The 22,426-nt window shown below is 49.8% G+C and overlaps 2 protein-coding genes across 4 annotated transcripts in view; one reads left to right on the top strand and one right to left on the bottom strand.

Annotated features, from left to right (window-relative positions):
* Positions 1–22,426, bottom strand: part of LOC118373174 (protein HID1-like) — a 39,562-nt gene that overhangs the window by 3,643 nt on the left and 13,493 nt on the right. For both annotated transcript variants that reach the window (XM_052477666.1, XM_052477665.1), the window contains exons 5-17: positions 17,270–17,376; positions 15,139–15,255; positions 14,517–14,736; positions 14,295–14,351; positions 14,019–14,159; positions 7,664–7,754; positions 7,419–7,570; positions 6,311–6,389; positions 4,915–5,079; positions 4,407–4,498; positions 2,961–3,105; positions 2,422–2,645; positions 2,149–2,238 (exon numbers count right to left, since the gene is read on the bottom strand). In XM_052477666.1, coding sequence (XP_052333626.1) covers positions 2,149–2,238; positions 2,422–2,645; positions 2,961–3,105; positions 4,407–4,498; positions 4,915–5,079; positions 6,311–6,389; positions 7,419–7,570; positions 7,664–7,754; positions 14,019–14,159; positions 14,295–14,351; positions 14,517–14,736; positions 15,139–15,255; positions 17,270–17,376 — 1,680 coding nt within the window. The remainder of the gene's footprint in view (positions 1–2,148; positions 2,239–2,421; positions 2,646–2,960; positions 3,106–4,406; positions 4,499–4,914; positions 5,080–6,310; positions 6,390–7,418; positions 7,571–7,663; positions 7,755–14,018; positions 14,160–14,294; positions 14,352–14,516; positions 14,737–15,138; positions 15,256–17,269; positions 17,377–22,426) is intronic.
* On the top strand, positions 7,780–14,005 carry LOC127911361 (uncharacterized). Of its 2 annotated transcripts, XM_052477667.1 has the most exons (3): positions 7,780–11,519; positions 11,685–13,811; positions 13,876–14,005. In XM_052477667.1, exons 1-2 carry the CDS (start codon positions 10,820–10,822, stop codon positions 11,897–11,899), a joined length of 915 nt encoding a protein of 304 aa, XP_052333627.1. In that variant the 5' UTR covers positions 7,780–10,819; the 3' UTR covers positions 11,900–13,811; positions 13,876–14,005. The 2 variants fall into 2 exon arrangements, 1 of the variants encoding a protein (XP_052333627.1); XR_008077949.1 differs by lacking the exon at positions 7,780–11,519 and having other exon boundaries at positions 11,528–13,811; positions 13,844–14,005.

Raw genomic sequence — 22,426 nt, 5'->3', positions numbered from 1 at the left:
ATGGCTAGATGAGGGAGGGAGGGAGGGAGGGAGGGAGGGAGGGGGAGGGAGGGAGGGAGGGAGGGAGGGAGGGAGGGATGGCTAGATGAGGGGAGGGAGGGAGGGAGGGAGGGAGACATGGCTAGATGAGGGAGGGAGGGAGGGAGACATGGCTAGATGAGGGAGGGAGGGAGGGAGGGAGGGAGGGAGGGAGGGAGGGAGGGAGGGAGGGAGAGGGAGGGAGGGAGGGAGGCATGGCTAGATGAGGGAGGGAGGGAGGGAGGGAGGCATGGCTAGATGAGGGAGGGAGGGAGACATGGCTAGATGAGGGAGGGAGGGAGGGAGACATGGCTAGATGAGGGAGGGAGGGAGGGAGGGAGACATGGCTAGATGAGGGAGGGAGGGAGGGAGGGAGACATGGCTAGATGAGGGAGGGAGGGAGGGAGGGAGACATGGCTAGATGAGGGAGGGAGGGGGAGGGAGGGAGGGGGAGACATGGCTAGATGAGGGAGGGAGGGAGGGAGGGAGACATGGCTAGATGAGGGAGGGAGGGAGGGAGGGAGACATGGCTAGATGAGGGAGGGAGGGAGGGAGGGAGACATGGCTAGATGAGGGAGGGAGGGAGGGAGACATGGCTAGATGAGGGAGGGAGGGAGGGAGACATGGCTAGATGAGGGAGGGAGGGAGGGAGACATGGCTAGATGAGGGAGGGAGGGAGGGAGACATGTCTAGATGAGGGAGGGAGGGAGGGAGACATGTCTAGATGAGGGAGGGAGGGAGGGAGACATGTCTAGATGAGGGAGGGAGGGAGGGAGACATGTCTAGATGAGGGAGGGAGGGAGGGAGACATGTCTAGATGAGGGAGGGAGGGAGGGAGACATGTCTAGATGAGGGAGGGAGGGAGGAGACATGTCTAGATGAGGGAGGGAGGGAGGGAGACATGTCTAGATGAGGGAGGGAGGGGGAGGGAGACATGTCTAGATGAGGGAGGGAGGGAGGGAGACATGTCTAGATGAGGGAGGGAGGGGGAGGGAGGGAGGGAGGGAGGGAGACATGTCTAGATGAGGGAGGGAGGGAGGGAGACATGTCTAGATGAGGGAGGGAGGGAGGGAGACATGTCTAGATGAGGGAGGGAGGGAGGGAGACATGTCTAGATGAGGGAGGGAGGGGAGGGAGACATGTCTAGATGAGGGAGGGAGGGAGGGAGACATGTCTAGATGAGGGAGGGAGGGAGGGAGACATGTCTAGATGAGGGAGGGAGGGAGGGAGACATGTCTAGATGAGGGAGGGAGGGAGGGAGACATGTCTAGATGAGGGAGGGAGGGAGGGAGACATGTCTAGATGAGGGAGGGAGGGAGGGAGGGAGGGAGGGAGGGAGGGAGGGAGGGAGGGAGGGAGGGAGGGAGGGAGGGAGGGAGGGAGGGACGGAGGGACGGAGGGGGAGGGGGGAGGCATGGCTAGATGAGGGAGGGAGGAGGGAGGGAGACATGGCTAGATGAGGGAGGGAGGGAGACATGGCTAGATGAGGGAGGGAGGGAGACATGGCTAGATGAGGGAGGGAGGGAGGGAGGGAGGGAGGGAGGGAGGGAGGGAGGGAGGGAGGGAGGGAGGGAGGGAGGGAGGGAGGGAGGGAGGGAGGGAGGGAGGGACGGAGGGACGGAGGGAGGGAGGCATGGCTAGATGAGGGAGGGAGGAGGGAGGGAGACATGGCTAGATGAGGGAGGGAGGGGAGACATGGCTAGATGAGGGAGGGAGGGAGACATGGCTAGATGAGGGAGGGAGGGAGACATGGCTAGATGAGGGAGGGAGGGAGACATGGCTAGATGAGGGAGGGAGGGAGACATGGCTAGATGAGGGAGGGAGGGAGACATGGCTAGATGAGGGAGGGAGGGAGACATGGCTAGATGAGGGAGGGAGGGAGACATGGCTAGATGAGGGAGGGAGGGAGACATGGCTAGATGAGGGAGGGAGGGAGACATGGCTAGATGAGGGAGACATGGCTAGATGAGGGAGACATGGCTAGATGAGGGAGACATGGCTAGATGAGGGAGGGAGGGAGACATGGCTAGATGAGGGAGACATGGCTAGATGAGGGAGGGAGGGAGGGAGGGAGGGGAGGGAGGGAGGGAGGGAGGGAGGGGGAGGGAGGGAGGGAGGGAGGGCTCTTACCCAGTCTGGAGTGGGGTTCCAGTACACAGCTGATGATGATACACTGGACAAACGACTTCTGGCCAGCTCTGACTCTGGTTGAAAGGCCTCCTTGATAGGAAGAAGAGGAACCATTATAGTCACTAGGCTCAATCTTATTGTCGGTGAGCAGTAACATACTGTATATCTCTGAGAAGTTATTTCATCCTGTATATAACTTCACACTAAATGATTCCCACAAGACTTGCTTTCCAGTGGGCTGCGTTCATAAGTCTCTACACGTAGAGCTCTTACCTCGTTATCTCTCCCCGAGTTGGACTCTGTGTCGCTGGCTCCAGCTATACCACTGGTGTCAGCGGCAAGGGACTGCGGAGAGGGTGTGTGTTGGGGAGAGGGAGTGTGTTGGGGTGAGGGAGTGGGTTGGGGAGAGTGGACGTTTTGGTCAATGGTCATGTGCTGGAGACAAACCATGGTGCCATCCTCAGAGACCTGAGCCTTCTCTGTCAGCTTGTCAATAGCTACAGGGACCAAACAACAAGAAAGACCCTTAGGGATCGGTTCAATGGTTTCTAACAACGTGACAAAACAAATTATTTTGGTACGACTTAAAAGAAACCAATTGCTGTTGTTTTTATATAAAGGGGTGAGAGAATTGCAGAAGTTATGTGATGAAACAGAGTAGTAGGATATAAGTTAGTGATAGCTGAGTGGAAACCCGACAAGCCCAGTTAATAGAATTGATTATAATGAAATATAAAACCTTAACATACCATAGGGGAAAGTGCTTTGCAAAATACAGGCATGCATGGAGAGCTCCAGGAGAGGGGGGGTACCTGGTATGGCCACGAGACTGGCTTTGAGTGTCCCTGGCTCAGCTGGGACGGCCGGTCGGGACCCCTCCATGGAGATGGTCTCCTGGGAGTTGATCCGGGAGATAATGGCCGTGGTAGTCTTCTTCCTCTTCTTCATCTGCAGGGCCTTGTTAGAAGAATGGAAAATAAAATTAACCAAGTAATTACTGACCCACTTTACATGTTTTATGTGATCAACTGTTTTGTCAAGTCAGATTTATTTAAAGTACATTTCACATGGATCATTCACAACATCAACTGTTTTTTTTAACTATGTGGGAAAATATTGACCGGTGGCTTAAAGCCTCCTACTGTTTTATGCAAGAGGATAGAGTTCTACGTTACTACGGCAACTGCACAGCCCACAACCGCAGGGCTCTCCAGAGGGCGGTCTGCACAACGCATCACACTACCTGCCATCCAGGAGACCTACAGCACCCGATGTCACAGGAAGGCCAAAAAGATTATCAAGCACTACAGCCACCAGAGCCACTGCCTGTTCACACCGCTATCATCCAGAAGGCGAGGTCAGTACAGGTGCCTCAAAGCTGGGACCGAGAGACTGAAAAACAGCTTCTATCTCAAGGCCATCAGACTGGTAAATAGCCATCACTAGCACAGAGAGGCTGCTGCCTTCATACAGACTTGAAATCATTGGCCACTTTAATAAAAATGGAACACTAGTCACTTTAATAATGTTGACACATCTTGCATTACCCATATCATATGTATATACTGTATTTTACACTATTCTACTGTATCTTAGTTTATGTATTACCCATCTCATATGTATATACTGTATTCTATCCTATTCTACTGTATCTTAGTCTATGCATTACTCATCTCATATGTATATACTGTATTCTATCCTATTCTACTGTATCTTAGTCTATGCATTACTCATCTCATATGTATATACTGTATTTTACACTATTCTACTGTATCTTAGTTTATGTATTACCCATCTCATATGTATATACTGTATTCTATCCTATTCTACTGTATCTTAGTCTATGCATTACTCATCTCATATGTATATACTGTATTCTATCCTATTCTACTGTATCTTAGTCTATGCATTACTCATCTCATATGTATATACTGTATTCTATCCTATTCTACTGTATCTTAGTCTATGCATTACTCATCTCATATGTATATACTGTGTTCTATTCTACTGTATCTTAGTCTGTGCCACTCTGACATTGCTCATCCATATATTTATATATTCTTAATTCCATTCCTTTACTTAGATTTGTGTGTATACGTTGTGAAATTGTTCGATATGACTTGTTAGATATTACTGCATTGTTGGAACTAGAAGCACAAGCATTTCGCTACACCTACAATAACATCTGCTAAAACACGTGTACGTGACCAATACAATGTGATTGGATTGGATTTAGAAAGCACGTGGTCTCTCTCTACCTTGTGGATGGTGGCTGGGTCAGAGGACAGATTGGCCAGCTGGTGGAAGATGTTGCGCTTACGGATGATGGTGTACACCAGGTTACAGTTACCTGCGAAGGAGAAGAACAGTTACCCGGGGCAGGTTTATCATGTCAACGTTTAAAAGAGACACTCTAGAAAGAAGTAGGGAAAAGGAGCTTTTAAATAGTGTCAGTCTGGCAGGTTGTGTTCTGGTCATTTCACGGCAATCATGTTGATGCAATCCCATTGTCCACCAAGAGATGGCACCGTTCCCATACTGCCCAGTCAATGCTAGGTGATGTCTTCGGAGGAGTCTGAGCCGGCCTCTCGACCACAACCATTCTAGATTTTCTTTACTACTGTGTGATGTCTGACAACACGAGACTATAGCCTGGGTCCCAGATCACTTTGTGCCGTCTTGACAACTCCTTGTCACTTAATTGCCATGTCTGACAAGAAAGCACAATCAGATCTGGGACCTGAGCTAACGAGAGCCAGGTTTTACCATCAAACTGATACTGGATGAGGTTGTTGAAGACCTCCAGCAGGAAGAAGACAAGATGGTGGTTCTGGGAGGCAGAGAAGAGGAACCAGTTGGTAGAGAAGGCTTCCAGGAGGTGGAGCAGCTTGTTAGCTGCCACCATGGAGAGAGACTTCAGGTAAGGAGACACTGTGGAGGAGAAACAGAAGTTGGTTAGCTGCCACCATGGAGAGAGACTTCAGGTAAGGAGACACTGTGGAGGAGAAACAGAAGTTGGTTAGCTGCCACCATGGAGAGAGACTTCAGGTAAGGAGACACTGTGGAGGAGAAACAGAAGTTGGTTAGCTGCCACCATGGAGAGAGACTTCAGGTAAGGAGACACTGTGGAGGAGAAACAGAAGTTGGTTAGCTGCCACCATGGAGAGAGACTTCAGGTAAGGAGACACTGTGGAGGAGAAACAGAAGTTGGTTAGCTGCCACCATGGAGAGAGACTTCAGGTAAGGAGACACTGTGGAGGAGAAACAGAAGTTGGTTAGCTGCCACCATGGAGAGAGACTTCAGGTAAGGAGACACTGTGGAGGAGAAACAGAAGTTGGTTAGCTGCCACCATGGAGAGAGACTTCAGGTAAGGAGACACTGTGGAGGAGAAACAGAAGTTGGTTAGCTGCCACCATGGAGAGAGACTTCAGGTAAGGAGACACTGTGGAGGAGAAACAGAAGTTGGTTAGCTGCCACCATGGAGAGAGACTTCAGGTAAGGAGACACTGTGGAGGAGAAACAGAAGTTGGTTAGCTGCCACCATGGAGAGAGACTTCAGGTAAGGAGACACTGTGGAGGAGAAACAGAAGTTGGTTAGCTGCCACCATGGAGAGAGACTTCAGGTAAGGAGACACTGTGGAGGAGAAACAGAAGTTGGTTAGCTGCCACCATGGAGAGAGACTTCAGGTAAGGAGACACTGTGGAGGAGAAACAGAAGTTGGTTAGCTGCCACCATGGAGAGACTTCAGGTAAGGAGACACTGTGGAGGAGAAACAGAAGTTGGTTAGCTGCCACCATGGAGAGAGACTTCAGGTAAGGAGACACTGTGGAGGAGAAACAGAAGTTGGTTAGTTGCCACCATGGAGAGAGACTTCAGGTAAGGAGACACTGTGGAGGAGAAACAGAAGTTGGTTAGCTGCCACCATGGAGAGAGACTTCAGGTAAGGAGACACTGTGGAGGAGAAACAGAAGTTGGTTAGCTGCCACCATGGAGAGACTCTTCAGGTAAGGAGACACTGTGGAGGATGGTGGTGTACTGGTGTCAATAACCTGCAATATCCAGATGCAGCCAACAGGTGGCGACCCTTTCAATGACAGTCAGACACTCACCCAAAGATTTAAATAGAGTAGAAGTATTATATTGTATCTCTGAGTACTTACCGTTCACTACGATAGTGAGCAGGCAGTCAAAGAGGGGCTGCAGGCGTTGATGTCCACTAGTGATGATCTTGTGGAAGATCTAGACAATCACATATGAAGACTGCCATTAGGCAGATGTTCCACCAACGTCTAGACAGTTATGTTAATACTGTATATCATACTATGATCAGATTTTCTTCTGCACTTGAATTTAAAAAAATATATATAATTGTGCCTCTGCCGGCAAACAACGACCTTCATCAGAGCATGCTCCCATCTTCCCTCCCTGCCATCCATCCATCCATCCATCCATCCATCCTCTCTCCCTCCCCTCCCATCCCATCCATCCATCCATAATTGTTTTGTGCCTCTGCCGTCAGTAACCAATGACCTTCATCAGAGCATGGTACTGTATCCTCCTATCCATCCATCCACCCTCCCCCCTCCATCCTCCCTCTCATCCATCCATCCATCCATCCATCCTCCCTCCCTCCCTCCCTCCATCCACCCTCTCATCCATCCCCCCTCCATCCTCCCTCTCATCCATCCATCCATCCATCCACCCTCCCTCCCTCCCTCCCTCCATCCACCCTCCCTCCCTCCATCCACCCTCCCTCCCTCCCTCCCTCCCTCCCTCTCATCCATCCACCCTCCATCCATCCTCCCTCTCATCCATCCATCCGTCCTCCCTTCATCCATCCGTCCCTCCCTTCATCCATCCGTCCGTCCTCCATCCCTCCCTCCCTTCATCCATCCATCCATCCATCCGTCCCTCCCTTCATCCATCCGTCCTCCCTCCCTCTCATCCATCTCATCCATCCGTCCTCCCTCCCTCCCTCCCTCCCTCCCTCCCTCCATAATTGTTTTGTCCCTCCGCCGTCAGTAACCAATGAGCATTGAGCATGCTACTGTATCCTCCTATCCTCCCTTCCTTCCTTCCATCCATCCATCCATCCATCCATCCATCCTCTCTCCCTCCCTCCCCTCCATCCATCCATCCTCTCTCCCTCCCCTCCCCTCCCCTCCCATCCATCCATCCATCCATCCTCTCTCCCTCCCCTCCCATCCCTCCCATCCACCCTCGGCATCCAGGGAAGCATTGAGACGTCACTCAGACAGCTCTCCTCACCACTATGAGCAGGTCAGCATGAGTTCCAGTGAACACAGGGATGTCCATGGGGACTCGTACAGAGTAGGGTTTATTCAAACGCACGCCAAAGTTCCTCTCTCCACTCAGCAGCAGCAGGATAAACACACCGATGTGTACCAGGCCCACACGAGCTGCACACACACACACACAGAGTACATATAAGAAGATCACACACACACACACACACACACACACACACACACACACACCTCCGTATTACTCACACTGGTCAGCCCGTGCATCATTCAGGTAAAACAGGATAGGCACCAGGACATCCAGAACATCACTGCTCTTCAACACGAAGAATAGGAACTTCTGAAACACAGAAAAAAATAGCAAGTTTGGAGGCTAAACGAGATCAACAAAAGGCACCAAGATTGTGAGCTTCAATATTATATGAATATTCTCGCTTGTACTTTGTGGAATCTGTTAGGAACAACAATACTGTACTTAAAAATGTCAGACCCCCAAAGGTCAAACACAGACAATACCTGTCAAAGTTAAAACAAGACCATTGTCACAATCTTTTTACAACGTGTAAAAAAGCTGCAAATGTCACATTAAAACATAAAATCTTTATTTGGGAGGTAAACACTTCTAGGCATCTCCTCAGTGCATTCACAATCAGAGAGAGAGGAGGATGTAATCAATGTGCGACGCAACGAGGCGTGTACAGATGAACAGATAGGCAGTCTGAGGGCAGAAGGGTAGAGCAATGTGATGCAGGAAGTATTGAGGTGGATAGGTGTGATAGGCACATTATTCTACAGACGACCCTCTCAGCGGTCTACAGACGACCCTCTCAGCGGTCTACAGACGACCCTCTCAGCGGTCTACAGACGACCCTCTCAGTGTTCTATGTGAGCTCGATTGTATACACCTGTCAGCAACGGGTGTGCCTGAAATAGCTGAATCCACTAATTTGAAGGGGTGTCCACATACTTTTGTATATATTGTGTATGTAAAATTTGTTTAGATTTTGAATGGCCCATTATCAAATGGGCAAGAAGAGGGGACGGGGAAAAAAAAAATAGCGAATGGAGGCCACTGTCATGACGTTGCCCTGTTGGTGAGGTTTATGACCCCCATAAATACCTTTCCCCTTTTCTCGCTCTACAGGAAACCCCTTTGTGTTAACATAGAGAGAGTACAGGAACGTCAAAAGGTAGGGAACGGAACAATATTTCGGTAATCCAACCAGTTGAAAGTGTCCGTTGGTACTTAAAAATAATATGATGTCAGATCAGTTGTTGTCTGGGACATTATATCTGATGATAGGACGACATACATTTACATTTACATTTAAGTCATTTAGCAGACGCTCTTATCCAGAGCGACTTACATAAATTGTATCTTGGAAAGTCTACACATTCTAGTCATCAGATTCACATGGAATTGTAGTGCAATTTGAATGCTTAAATATGAAACTATTTGTGAAAAGACTAAAAGGTAATTTTAGTTTTAATATCAGAGAATTGTTTTCATAAGTAAAATATGCTCACTCAGCGGCCACGCCCGAGTGAACCAATTCACGGCTGGCTAAGCCAACCTCAGCGTGAGCTCTGGTTGCAAATGGTTGAACGACTACAACCTAACATTGTGTTCCCGATGACGTGAGCACTGATGTCCATACGTTTAACAGGGCGAATTTCAACGTGGAGGTGATGATCGCCACGCTGGAAGGATGAATTACTATACCAGCCAGAATATAGCATGGAGCTTATAGTATGGCAACTTGATATGAACTCTGAACTCTTATTCACTAAAGAAGTGATACATCCTAGATCCCTACATCCTTTTCAGCAGCAGCTGTAAATGTGCGTGGCCTAGGAAAGGACGGACAATCTCTTCAGAGCGACAGGGTACTACAATGCATCCATTCTACCACACGACGACAGAGTACTACAACGTATCCGTTCTACCACACGACGACAGAGTACTACAATGTATCCGTTCTACCACACGACGACAGAGTACTACAACGTATCTGTTCTACCACACGACGACAGAGTACTACAACGTATCCGTTCTACCACACGACGACAGAGTACTACAACGTATCCGTTCTACCAAATGACGACAGAGTACTACAACGTATCCGTTCTACCACACGACGACAGAGTACTACAACGTATCTGTTCTACCACACGACGACAGAGTACTACAACGTATCCGTTCTACCAAATGACGACAGAGTACTACAACGTATCCATTCTACCACACGACGACAGAGTACTACAACGTATCCATTCTACCACACGACGACAGAGTACTACAACGTATCCATTCTACCACACGACGACAGAGTACTACAACGTATCCATTCTACCACACGACGACAGAGTACTACAACGTATCCGTTCTACCACACGACGACAGAGTACTACAACGTATCCATTCTACCACACGACGACAGAGTACTACAACGTATCCGTTCTACCACACGACGACAGAGTACTACAACGTATCCATTCTACCACACGACGACAGAGTACTACAACGTATCCGCCCAGAAATATTCTTCAAAGGACAAGGGAGATCACTGCTGGGCAACCCAGCCTTCCATCTTCGACCAAACTATTGAAGCGCAGCTCAGAGTAAATATATTTCTTGTATTTTCCTTTTCCGAATGGGCAGTTATTTAAAATAAATAAGATTCTGTATTTACGATAGCGTAGCTTCATAAGGTCCGATAGAGACCCAATCCTTTTGTTCCTCAGTCTTCCCGCTCTTTCATTCAAACCCAACACCCTTTTTTGTGTCACCAGCCATCATATCGGTTTCGTCCACTAGGGACCTTTTCTTTTATGACATAAATAGTAATCAATGTATGATCCATCCTGTGTATATGTAATTCTGTGTGATTATTTAGTAAATACCTAGGATAGGGTAAGTAATCCTTCTCACCCCCCCCCCCTAAAAGATTTAGATGCACTATTGTAAGTGGCTGTTCCACTGGATGTCATAAGGTGTATGCACCAATTTGTAAGTCGCTCTGGATAAGAGCGTCTGCTAAATGACTTAAATGTAAATGTAAATGTAATGTAAATAAATAATTAAACCAAATGTTGTATTGCTGATTCAACTTGTGAGCCAGGGTCCGTTAATTTTACGATGTCCAGATGAGACTGAATAAGGTGACGATTAATAATTGACTGCTATTGATATAAAAGGTTACCAGGTCTTTAAGAGTTCATTTGGAAGACAACAGCTCTATAAACATTCTTCCGTGGTGCCCCGACTTCCTAGTTAATTACATTTACATGACTAGTTTAATCAGGTAATATTAATTACAGAGAATAGATTTTGTAAAATAGCATGTCATATAATTGAATCCATAGAAAAGACACCGCTTTCCTGTTGGTTGGTTATTTCAGACCATGCCAGGTAGACTACTCCGCTTATTTCAGACCATGCCAGGTAGGCTACTCCGCTTATTTCAGACCATGCCAGGTAGGCTACTCCGCTTATTTCAGACCATGCCAGGTAGGCTACTCCGCTTATTTCAGACCATGCCAGGTAGGCTACTCCGCTTATTTCAGACCATGCCAGGTAGGCTACTCCGCTTATTTCAGACCATGCCAGGTAGGCTACTCCGCTTATTTCAGACCATGCCAGGTAGGCTACTCCGCTTATTTCAGACCATGCCAGGTAGGCTACTCCGCTTATTTCAGACCATGCCAGGTAGGCTACTCCGCTTATTTCAGACCATGCCAGGTAGGCTACTCCGCTTATTTCAGACCATGCCAGGTAGGCTACTCCGCTTATTTCAGACCATGCCAGGTAGGCTACTCCGCTTATTTCAGACCATGCCAGGTAGGCTACTCCGCTTATTTCAGACCATGCCAGGTAGGCTACTCCGCTTATTTCAGACCATGCCAGGTAGGCTACTCCGCTTATTTCAGACCATGCCAGGTAGGCTACTCCGCTTATTTCAGACCATGCCAGGTAGGCTACTCCGCTTATTTCAGACCATGCCAGGTAGGCTACTCCGCTTATTTCAGACCATGCCAGGTAGGCTACTCCGCTTATTTCAGACCATGCCAGGTAGGCTACTCCGCTTATTTCAGACCATGCCAGGTGGGCTACTCCGCTTATTTCAGACCATGCCAGGTGGGCTACTCCGCTTATTTCAGACCATGCCAGGTGGGCTACTCCGCTTATTTCAGACCATGCCAGGTGGGCTACTCCGCTTATTTCAGACCATGCCAGGTGGGCTACTCCGCTTATTTCAGACCATGCCAGGTAGGCTACTCCGCTTATTTCAGACCATGCCAGGTGGGCTACTCCGCTTATTTCAGACCATGCCAGGTAGGCTACTCCGCTTATTTCAGACCATGCAAGGTAGGCTACTCCACTTATTTCAGACCATGCAAGGTAGGCTACTCCACTTATTTCAGACCATGCAAGGTAGGCTACTCCGCTTATTTCACTCCAAGCATCAACCAACCACTGTTTGAGGAGCATGCAGCCTCTACTCGACAGGTTTATTTTATTTTTAGTTAGTTAGTATTTAGATGATTTAGTCCACCCAAATTTGGTATGCCCTCCAACCTTGTTCCTGCAGCTACCCAGTGGTTAATTTGGGAAATAAAGTGAAATCTGTTTGGGAACATTGATAGTTTTCACAACAAAATATATTTAATTAAAACCGGTGACAGCCCGTCACTCTGTGTGCTCAAGAAAGGCATGAAGGGGAGAGGAGGAGGAGATGGAAACTCACTGTGGTGACATATTCTGTAGCTAAAGGTAATGTGCCAGCCTATATGAAAACAGAAGCTATTCAAAATCAAATACAAATTCATTATAATTGTAGGCGAACTCTGTAAGCTGCAATGCACAATCAATGAACAAAAAGCATGGCCTAGGGCCTATATGTTCTCTCCCAGACTCATGTATATACATTGGAGCATAACGTAACCAGTCCATCCAGTATAATTAATAATACAGTCTACACTCCAGGACAATTACTAGAATAAAAGTTTCATTTTGGAGAATAGACTCGACGAATCACATACCAAAGAAATCTTAAACTCAGACATCTTAAAAAATGTTTTGCCATACGTAATATGTGGTAGGCTATGGATTGTAGAAAGGCACAATCCTTATTTTAATTCAGTATTTTCCTCCTCCCCAGGAGGACACGTATCCATAAACTCTAATATGCATGAGTGTTTTGAATGAATCATCACCTTAGAAAGTGCTGTCCATTTCTTTGTGTTAGGATTTGAAACAACATCAACAACCATGTGTTACACTCCGTTTCAACCTGCTGTTGAACTGCTTTTCTTCAAATTGATCATCACAATGAGGTGAGTTTTAAAAGCTTTTGATGATAAGTGTTTGATGTGATTTTTGATTGCAGAGGGGCAATGGAGCTCTGAGTACCAGGCCATTAGGACCTGATGGAGGGACAATAGAGCCCCGAGTACCAGGCCATTAGGACCTGATGGAGGGACAATAGAGCCCTGAGTACCAGGCCATTAGGACCTGATGGAGGGACAATAGAGCCCTGAGTACCAGGCCATTAGTGACCTGATGGAGGGACAATAGAGCCCTGAGTACCAGGCCATTAGGACCTGATGGAGGGACAATAGAGCCCTGAGTACCAGGCCATTAGGACCTGATGGAGGGACAATAGAGCCCTCGGTACCAGGCCATTAGGACCTGATGGAGGGACAATAGAGCCCTCGGTACCAGGCCATTAGGACCTGATGGAGGGACAATAGAGCCCTCGGTACCAGGCCATTAGGACCTGATGGAGGGACAATAGAGCCCTCGGTACCAGGCCATTAGGACCTGATGGAGGGACAATAGAGCCCTCGGTACCAGGCCATTAGGACCTGATGGAGGGACAATAGAGCCCTCGGTACCAGGCCATTAGGACCTGATGGAGGGACAATAGAGCCCTCGGTACCAGGCCATTAGGACCTGATGGAGGGACAATAGAGCCCTCGGTACCAGGCCATTAGGACCTGATGGAGGGACAATAGAGCCCTGAGTACCAGGCCATTAGGGCCTGATGGAGGGAGAATAGAGCCCTGAGTACCAGGCCATTAGGACCTGATGGAGGGAGAATAGAGCCCTGAGTACCAGGCCACACTGTTGGTGTAGAGGTAATACAGTCTCCATGACTGTTGTTGCGGAGGTAATACAATCACCATGACTCCCGGTGAGGAGGTAATACGGTCACCATGACTCCCGGTGAGGAGGTAATACGGTCACCATGACTCCCGGTGAGGAGGTAATACGGTCACCATGACTCCCGGTGAGGAGGTAATACGGTCACCATGACTCCCGGTGAGGAGGTAATACGGTCACCATGACTCCCGGTGAGGAGGTAATACGGTCACCATGACTCCCGGTGAGGAGGTAATACAGTCACCATGACTCCCGGTGAGGAGGTAATACGGTCACCATGACTCCCGGTGAGGAGGTAATACGGTCACCATGACTCCCGGTGAGGAGGTAATACGGTCACCATGACTCCCGGTGAGGAGGTAATACGGTCACCATGACTCCCGGTGAGGAGGTAATACGGTCACCATGGGATGCAGGTACTAGGGCTCCAGTCCGAACCTTGTTGAAGTCACAGAGCTTCCAGAAGAGCACCAGTAGCTCCTGGTGGAATCGGATCTTCTTGGCTGAGTTGGGCAGGTAGGTCTGGATCAGAGGGTTGGTCATCAGTCTGGCCAGACCCTTCAGGATGAAGCTGAAGTCCTGGAGAAAGACAACAACAAACTCTCCCTTCAAATGTACCACGACTTAAATGGTTTTAAAAAAAAGGATATCTGATGGACCCAGAGTCATGTGGTTCTGGATTGACCGTTTGAACAGTGTACGTTAGTGTCCTACCTCCTCCCTATGGATCCTGGACAGGTAGTTTACAAACAGGTTGTCTGGTCCCACAGGCTGAGAACACAAGGAAGAGAAACATTATGATAACAGATACAACAACCAACAATTCCACGTGGCCAGAGGCAAGATGGAACTACCACCATGTTGCTTATTCCTATCCAGTCCTCTCAGATCTCAGAAGGGGATTTTAGAATCAGGCTCCCTCTCTCTCTCTTTTACCTCTAGGTCCTCCATGGCGGAGGCGGAATGGTCCAGGCTGTGTTGTGCTGCGGCTGGCCCGGCCTCGTGCTCCAGAGTCACTATGAGGACCTGGACAGCATGCTCCACCAACACCTCTCGGTAGTCAGAGAACATCAGGTGATTGTAAGGGATACCGTAACCCACTGCGTCATAGGCACACACCACGTTGAGGAGAGACGTGAAGAGAGGCAGGGCATGTCTGGGAGGAGGAGAAAGAGGTTAGGATTAGTGTAACACACACCACGTTGAGGAGAGACGTGAAGAGAGGCAGGGCATGTCTGGGAGTAGGAGAAAGAGGTTAGGATTAGTGTAACACACACCACGTTGAGGAGAGACGTGAAGAGAGGCAGGGCATGTCTGGGAGGAGGAGAAAGAGGTTAGGATTAGTGTAACACACACCACGTTGAGGAGAGACGTGAAGAGAGGCAGGGCATGTCTGGGAGTAGGAGAAAGAGGTTAGGATTAGTGTAACACACACCACGTTGAGGAGAGACGTGAAGAGAGGCAGGGCATGTCTGGGAGGAGGGGAAAGAGGTTAGGATTAGTGTAACACACTCTTCAGACCAAATCTTCAGTCATAAAGTGTGTGTGTGTGTGTTACCTGTTGTCTGTAGCGCAGAAGAAGGTAACCCAGGGGTTGAGGAGGTTGTTGTCAGCAGAGGGGGGCAGGTACATGGCCTCAGAGAAACAAGTCAACAGCAGCTTCAGCAGCTCCGTCCTGACCAAGACAGTGGAGAGAAAAATATTAAATATACCGTAATTGCTGGACTATTAAGCGCACCCGAATATAAACCGCACCCACTGAATTATTAACAAATATGTATTTTGTACATAAATAAGCCGCACATGTCTATAAGCCGCAGGTGCCTACCGGTACATTGAAACATGTCTATAAGCCGCAGGTGCCTACCGGTACATTGAAACATGTCTATAAGCCGCAGGTGCCTACCGGTACATTGAAACATGTCTATAAGCCGCAGGTGCCTGCCGGTACATTGAAACATGTCTATAAGCCGCAGGTGCCTACCGGTACATTGAAACATGTCTATAAGCCGCAGGTGCCTACCGGTACATTGAAACATGTCTATAAGCCACAGGTGCCTACCGGTACATTGAAACATGTCTATAAGCCACAGGTGCCTACCGGTACATTGAAACATGTCTATAAGCCACAGGTGCCTACCGGTACATTGAAACATGTCTATAAGCCACAGGTGCCTACCGGTACATTGAAACATGTCTATAAGCCGCAGGTGCCTACCGGTACATTGAAACATGTCTATAAGCCGCAGGTGCCTACCGATACATTGAAACATGTCTATAAGCCACAGGTGCCTACCGGTACATTGAAACATGTCTATAAGCCGCAGGTGCCTACCGGTACATTGAAACATGTCTATAAGCCACAGGTGCCTACCGGTACATTGAAACATGTCTATAAGCCACAGGTGCCTACCGGTACATTGAAACATGTCTATAAGCCACAGGTGCCTACCGGTACATTGAAACATGTCTATAAGCCACAGGTGCCTACCGGTACATTGAAACATGTCTATAAGCCACAGGTGCCTACCGGTACATTGAAACATGTCTATAAGCCACAGGTGCCTACCGGTACATTGAAACATGTCTATAAGCCACAGGTGCCTACCGGTACATTGAAACAAATTAACTTTACACAGCCTTTAAACGAATCACGGCTTGTAACAAAAATTAAACAGTAGCCTACCAGTAAAGTCATTGGTCACTATCTTCCTCCTCCTGTGCACTGAAACCACTGAAGTCATCTCCTTCGGTGTCGGAGTTGAATAGCCTCAGAATTGCTTCATCCGATGTTGGATCGTTTTCATTGTCGCTCTCGTCACTTTCATCCGGAGGCAAATACCCCGCTGAGCTCATGCTGCCCCTTCAACACGCAGCAGTCCAGCCTTTCCAAACCCGTTGATGATAGTGGATTTTTTGACAATGCTCCACGCTGTCAGGACCCACTGACCATTAGTTGCTCTTCGCATGCGGCCCGTTTTAGTGAAGGATTTCTCCCCACTTGTCATCCAAGCCTCCCACTGAACACTGAGCGCCACCTTAAATGCACAATTTACACTGATGTCGAGTGGCTACAAATACTTTGGGCCATCTGCTTTTCTTCCCTCTGAAAGGTTTGTTGTCTTTTTGCACTGAGTCAGTTCCTCACGCTGCTGTTTCCAACGTCTTATCATCGACTCATTAAGGCCAAGCTCCCGTGCAGCAGCTCTATTTCCTTTTCCAACAGCCAGATCGATCGCCTTCAACTTGAAAGCGGCATCATATGCATTTCTCCGTGTCTTTGCCATGATGAGGGTGACAAAATGACTACCCGTAATCAGAATGATGGGAAGTTTGAGCGCGCTCGATTTACGGTGCTCAGTTTTTTTGGAGGCATGAATCTTGTGAAACCGGGAAAAATCCATAAATTAGCCGCGTCATTGTATAAACCGCGAGGTTCAAAGTGTGGGAATAAAGTAGTGGTTTATAGTCCGGAAATTACGGTAATCTCTAAAATCAACTCCGAGCCACCTCTAGGCACTTGTGTAGATCTCAGAGGGCTGGATAGGTTTGGGTAACATGGTGAGAGTTTCATCTTGCCCCCGATGAACCAAGTGGAATTGTCGCCATATTGATTATACCTATCCTACACAAGTAGATCTAGTAATTCAGGGATGCCTCCCCCTTCCCCATCTTCCCTGGGGTCTCACCTGTTGAGGTCGTGGGTGTAGTTGAGTGGGGGGGACTGAGCGAACCCCACTCCTGCCTCCCAGATGTACTCACAGCTGTCTATGGACTGTATGTCCTCCGCTGTGTCCTGGGGAAGAGAAGAACACCGAAGTGACCTTCAAGCATAGTCTAGCAGCAATTCCATTTTACTGTTATTGATACACTCCATAAAACGTAGAACAATGACTGTTTGGTTAACTAAACATGGTACAAACCATAGTTCACTGCACAACGGGTCATGTGAAGAATTCATGATTGTCAAAATGGGACAGTGCTGAGGTCACAAAGGAGACAGTGGGCCATGTTTTATTCATATCAGCAGAGGGTAGAGAGCTGTGACAGAGAGCCGTGACAGAGAGAGCCGTGACAGAGAGAGCCGTGACAGAGAGAGCCGTGACAGAGAGAGCCGTGACAGAGAGAGCCGTGACAGAGAGAGCCGTGACAGAGAGAGCCGTGACAGAGAGCTATGACTGTGAAAGAGAGAGCCGTGACAGAGAGCTGTGACTGTGAAAGAGAGAGCTGTGACTGTGAAAGAGAGAGCTGTGACTGTGAAAGAGAGAGCTGTGACTGCGAAAGAGAGCTGTGACTGCGACAGAGAGCTGTGACTGTGACAGAGAGCTGTGACTGTGACAGAGAGCTGTGACTGTGACAGAGAGCTGTGACTGTGAAAGAGAGAGCTGTGACTGTGAAAGAGAGAGCTGTGACTGTGAAAGAGAGAGCTGTGACTGTGAAAGAGAGAGCTGTGACTGTGAAAGAGAGAGCTGTGACTGTGAAAGAGAGAGCTGTGACTGTGAAAGAGAGAGCTGTGACTGTGAAAGAGAGAGCTGTGACTGTGACAGAGAGCTGTGACTGTGACAGAGAGCTGTGACTGTGACAGAGAGCTGTGACTGTGACAGAGAGCCGTGACTGTGAAAGAGAGCTGTGACAGAGAGCTGTGACTGTGACAGAGAGCTGTGACTGTGACAGAGAGCTGTGACTGACAGAGAGCTGTGACTGTGACAGAGAGCTGTGACTGTGACAGAGAGCTGTGACTGTGACAGAGAGCTGTGACTGTGACAGAGAGCTGTGACTGTGACAGAGAGCTGCGACTGTGACAGAGAGCTGCGACTGACAGAGAGCTGCGACTGACAGAGAGCTGCGACTGACAGAGAGCTGCGACTGACAGAGAGCTGCGACTGACAGAGAGCTGCGACTGACAGAGAGCTGCGACTGACAGAGAGCTGCGACTGACAGAGAGCTGCGACTGACAGAGAGCTGCGACTGACAGAGAGCTGCGACAGAGAGAGCTGCGACAGAGAGAGCTGCGACTGACAGAGAGCTGCGACTGACAGAGAGCTGTGACAGAGAGCTGTGACTGTGACAGAGATTTGTGACAGAGAGCTGTGACTGTGACAGAGATTTGTGACAGAGAGCTGTGACTGTGACAGAGAGCTGTGACTGTGACAGAGAGCTGTGACTGTGAAAGAGAGAGCTGTGACTGTGAAAGAGAGAGCTGTGACTGTGAAAGAGAGAGCTGTGACTGTGAAAGAGAGAGCTGTGACTGTGACAGAGAGCTGTGACTGTGACAGAGAGCTGTGACTGTGAAAGAGAGAGCCGTGACAGAGAGCTGTGACTGTGACAGAGAGCTGTGACTGTGACAGAGAGCTGCGACTGTGACAGAGAGCTGCGACTGTGACAGAGAGCTGCGACTGTGACAGAGAGCTGCGACTGTGACAGAGAGCTGCGACTGTGACAGAGAGCTGCGACTGTGACAGAGAGCTGCGACTGACAGAGAGCTGTGACTGACAGAGAGCTGCGACTGACAGAGAGCTGCGACTGACAGAGAGCTGCGACTGACAGAGAGCTGCGACTGACAGAGAGCTGCGACTGACAGAGAGCTGCGACTGACAGAGAGCTGCGACTGACAGAGAGCTGCGACTGACAGAGAGCTGCGACTGACAGAGAGCTGCGACTGACAGAGAGCTGTGACTGACAGAGAGCTGTGACTGACAGAGAGCTGCGACAGAGAGCTGTGACAGAGAGCTGTGACAGAGAGCTGTGACTGTGACAGAGAGCTGCGACTGACAGAGAGCTGTGACTGACAGAGAGCTGCGACTGACAGAGAGCTGTGACTGACAGAGAGCTGCGACTGACAGAGAGCTGCGACTGACAGAGAGCTGTGACAGAGAGCTGTGACTGTGACAGAGAGTTGTGACTGACAGAGAGCTGCGACTGACAGAGAGCTGCGACTGACAGAGAGCTGCGACTGACAGAGAGCTGCGACTGACAGAGAGCTGCGACTGACAGAGAGCTGCGACTGTGAGAGAGCTGCGACTGAGAGAGAGCTGCGACTGACAGAGAGCTGCGACTGACAGAGAGCTGCGACTGACAGAGAGCTGCGACTGACAGAGAGCTGCGACTGACAGAGAGCTGCGACTGACAGAGAGCTGTGACAGAGAGCTGTGACAGAGAGCTGTGACTGTGACAGAGAGCTGCGACTGACAGAGCTGTGACAGAGAGCTGTGACTGACAGAGAGCTGCGAATGACAGAGAGCTGTGACAGAGAGCTGTGACTGACAGAGAGCTGAGACTGACAGAGAGCTGCGACTGACAGAGCTGTGACAGAGAGCTGTGACTGACAGAGAGCTGCGACTGACAGAGAGCTGTGACAGAGAGCTGTGACTGTGACAGAGAGTTGTGACTGACAGAGAGCTGCGACTGACAGAGAGCTGCGACTGACAGAGAGCTGCGACTGACAGAGAGCTGCGACTGACAGAGAAATGTGACAGAGAGCTGTGACTGACAGAGAGCTGCGACTGACAGAGAGCTGTGACAGAGAGCTGTGACTGTGACAGAGAGTTGCGACTGACAGAGAGCTGCGACTGACAGAGAGCTGCGACTGACAGAGAGCTGCGACTGACAGAGAGCTGCGACTGACAGAGAGCTGCGACTGACAGAGAGCTGCGACTGTGAGAGAGCTGTGACAGAGAGCTGTGACTGTGACAGAGAGCTGTGACTGACAGAGAGCTGTGACTGACAGAGAGCTGTGACAGACAGAGAGCTGTGACTGACAGAGAGCTGTGACTGACAGAGAGCTGTGACTGACAGAGAGCTGTGACAGACAGAGAGCTGCGACAGACAGAGAGCTGCGACTGACAGAGAGCTGCGACTGACAGAGAGCTGCGACTGACAGAGAGCTGCGACTGACAGAGAGCTGCGACTGACAGAGAGCTGCGACTGACAGAGAGCTGCGACTGACAGAGAGCTGCGACAGACAGAGAGCTGCGACTGACAGAGAGCTGCGACTGACAGAGAGCTGCGACTGACAGAGAGCTGCGACTGACAGAGAGCTGCGACTGACAGAGAGCTGTGACTGTGACAGAGAGCTGCGACAGAGAGCTGTGACTGTGAGAGAGCTGTGACAGAGAGCTGTGACTGACAGAGAGCTGTGACTGACAGAGAGCTGCGACTGACAGAGAGCTGCGACTGACAGAGAGCTGCGACTGACAGAGAGCTGCGACTGACAGAGAGCTGCGACTGACAGAGAGCTGTGACTGACAGAGAGCTGCGACTGACAGAGAGCTGCGACTGACAGAGAGCTGCGACTGACAGAGAGCTGTGACTGACAGAGAGCTGCGACTGACAGAGAGCTGCGACAGAGAGCTGTGACTGTGACAGAGAGCTGCGACTGACAGAGAGCTGTGACTGACAGAGAGCTGCGACTGACAGAGAGCTGTGACAGAGAGCTGTGACTGACAGAGAGCTGCGATTGACAGAGAGCTGCGACTGACAGAGAGCTGCGACTGACAGAGAGCTGCGACTGACAGAGAGCTGCGACTGACAGAGAGCTGTGACTGACAGAGAGCTGTGACTGACAGAGAGCTGTGACAGACAGAGAGCTGTGACAGAGAGCTGTGACTGTGACAGAGAGTTGTGACTGACAGAGAGCTGCGACTGACACAGAGCTGCGACTGTGAGAGAGCTGTGACAGAGAGCTGTGACTGTGACAGAGAGCTGTGACTGACAGAGAGCTGTGACTGACAGAGAGCTGCGACTGACAGAGAGCTGCGACTGACAGAGAGCTGCGACTGACAGAGAGCTGCGACTGACAGAGAGCTGCGACTGACAGAGAGCTGCGACTGAGAGAGAGCTGCGACTGAGAGAGAGCTGCGACTGAGAGAGAGCTGCGACTGAGAGAGAGCTGCGACTGAGAGAGAGCTGCGACAGAGAGCTGCGACTGTGAGAGAGCTGCGACTGACAGAGAGCTGCGACTGACAGAGAGCTGCGACTGACAGAGAGCTGCGACTGACAGAGAGCTGCGACTGACAGAGAGCTGCGACTGACAGAGAGCTGCGACTGACAGAGAGCTGCGACTGACAGAGAGCTGCGACTGACAGAGAGCTGCGACTGTGAGAGAGCTGCGACTGACAGAGAGCTGCGACTGACAGAGAGCTGCGACTGACAGAGAGCTGCGACTGACAGAGAGCTGCGACTGACACAGAGCTGCGACTGACACAGAGCTGCGACTGACACAGAGCTGCGACTGACACAGAGCTGCGACTGACAGAGCTGCGACTGACAGAGAGCTGCGACTGACAGAGAGCTGCGACTGACAGAGAGCTGCGACTGACAGAGAGCTGCGACAGAGAGCTGTGACTGTGAGAGAGCTGTGACAGAGAGCTGTGACTGTGACAGAGATTTGTGACAGAGAGCTGTGACAGAGAGCTGTGACTGTGACAGAGATTTGTGACAGAGAGCTGTGACTGTGACAGAGATTTGTGACAGAGAGCTGTGACTGTGACAGAGAGCTGTGACTGTGACAGAGAGCTGTGACTGTGACAGAGAGCTGTGACTGTGACTGACAGAGAGCTGTGACTGACAGAGAGCTGTGACTGACAGAGAGCTGTGACTGTGACAGAGAGCTGTGACAGAGAGCTGTGACTGTGACAGAGATTTGTGACAGAGAGCTGTGACTGTGACAGAGAGCTGTGACTGTGACAGAGAGCTGTGACAGAGAGCTGAATCATGAACTAAGATGCAACGGGGCCCGTCGGTCATGAACGGGTGACTGATATAATAATAATAATAATAATAATATATGCCATTTAGCAGACGCTTTTATCCAAAGCGACTTACAGTCATGTGTGCATACATTCTAC

The sequence above is a fragment of the Oncorhynchus keta genome, chromosome 24, assembly GCF_023373465.1.
Source record: "Oncorhynchus keta strain PuntledgeMale-10-30-2019 chromosome 24, Oket_V2, whole genome shotgun sequence".
Taxonomy (NCBI): Eukaryota; Metazoa; Chordata; class Actinopteri; order Salmoniformes; family Salmonidae; genus Oncorhynchus; species Oncorhynchus keta.
Note: the sequence above shows the minus strand (reverse complement) of the source record. Positions and strands in the feature narration are given on the sequence as shown.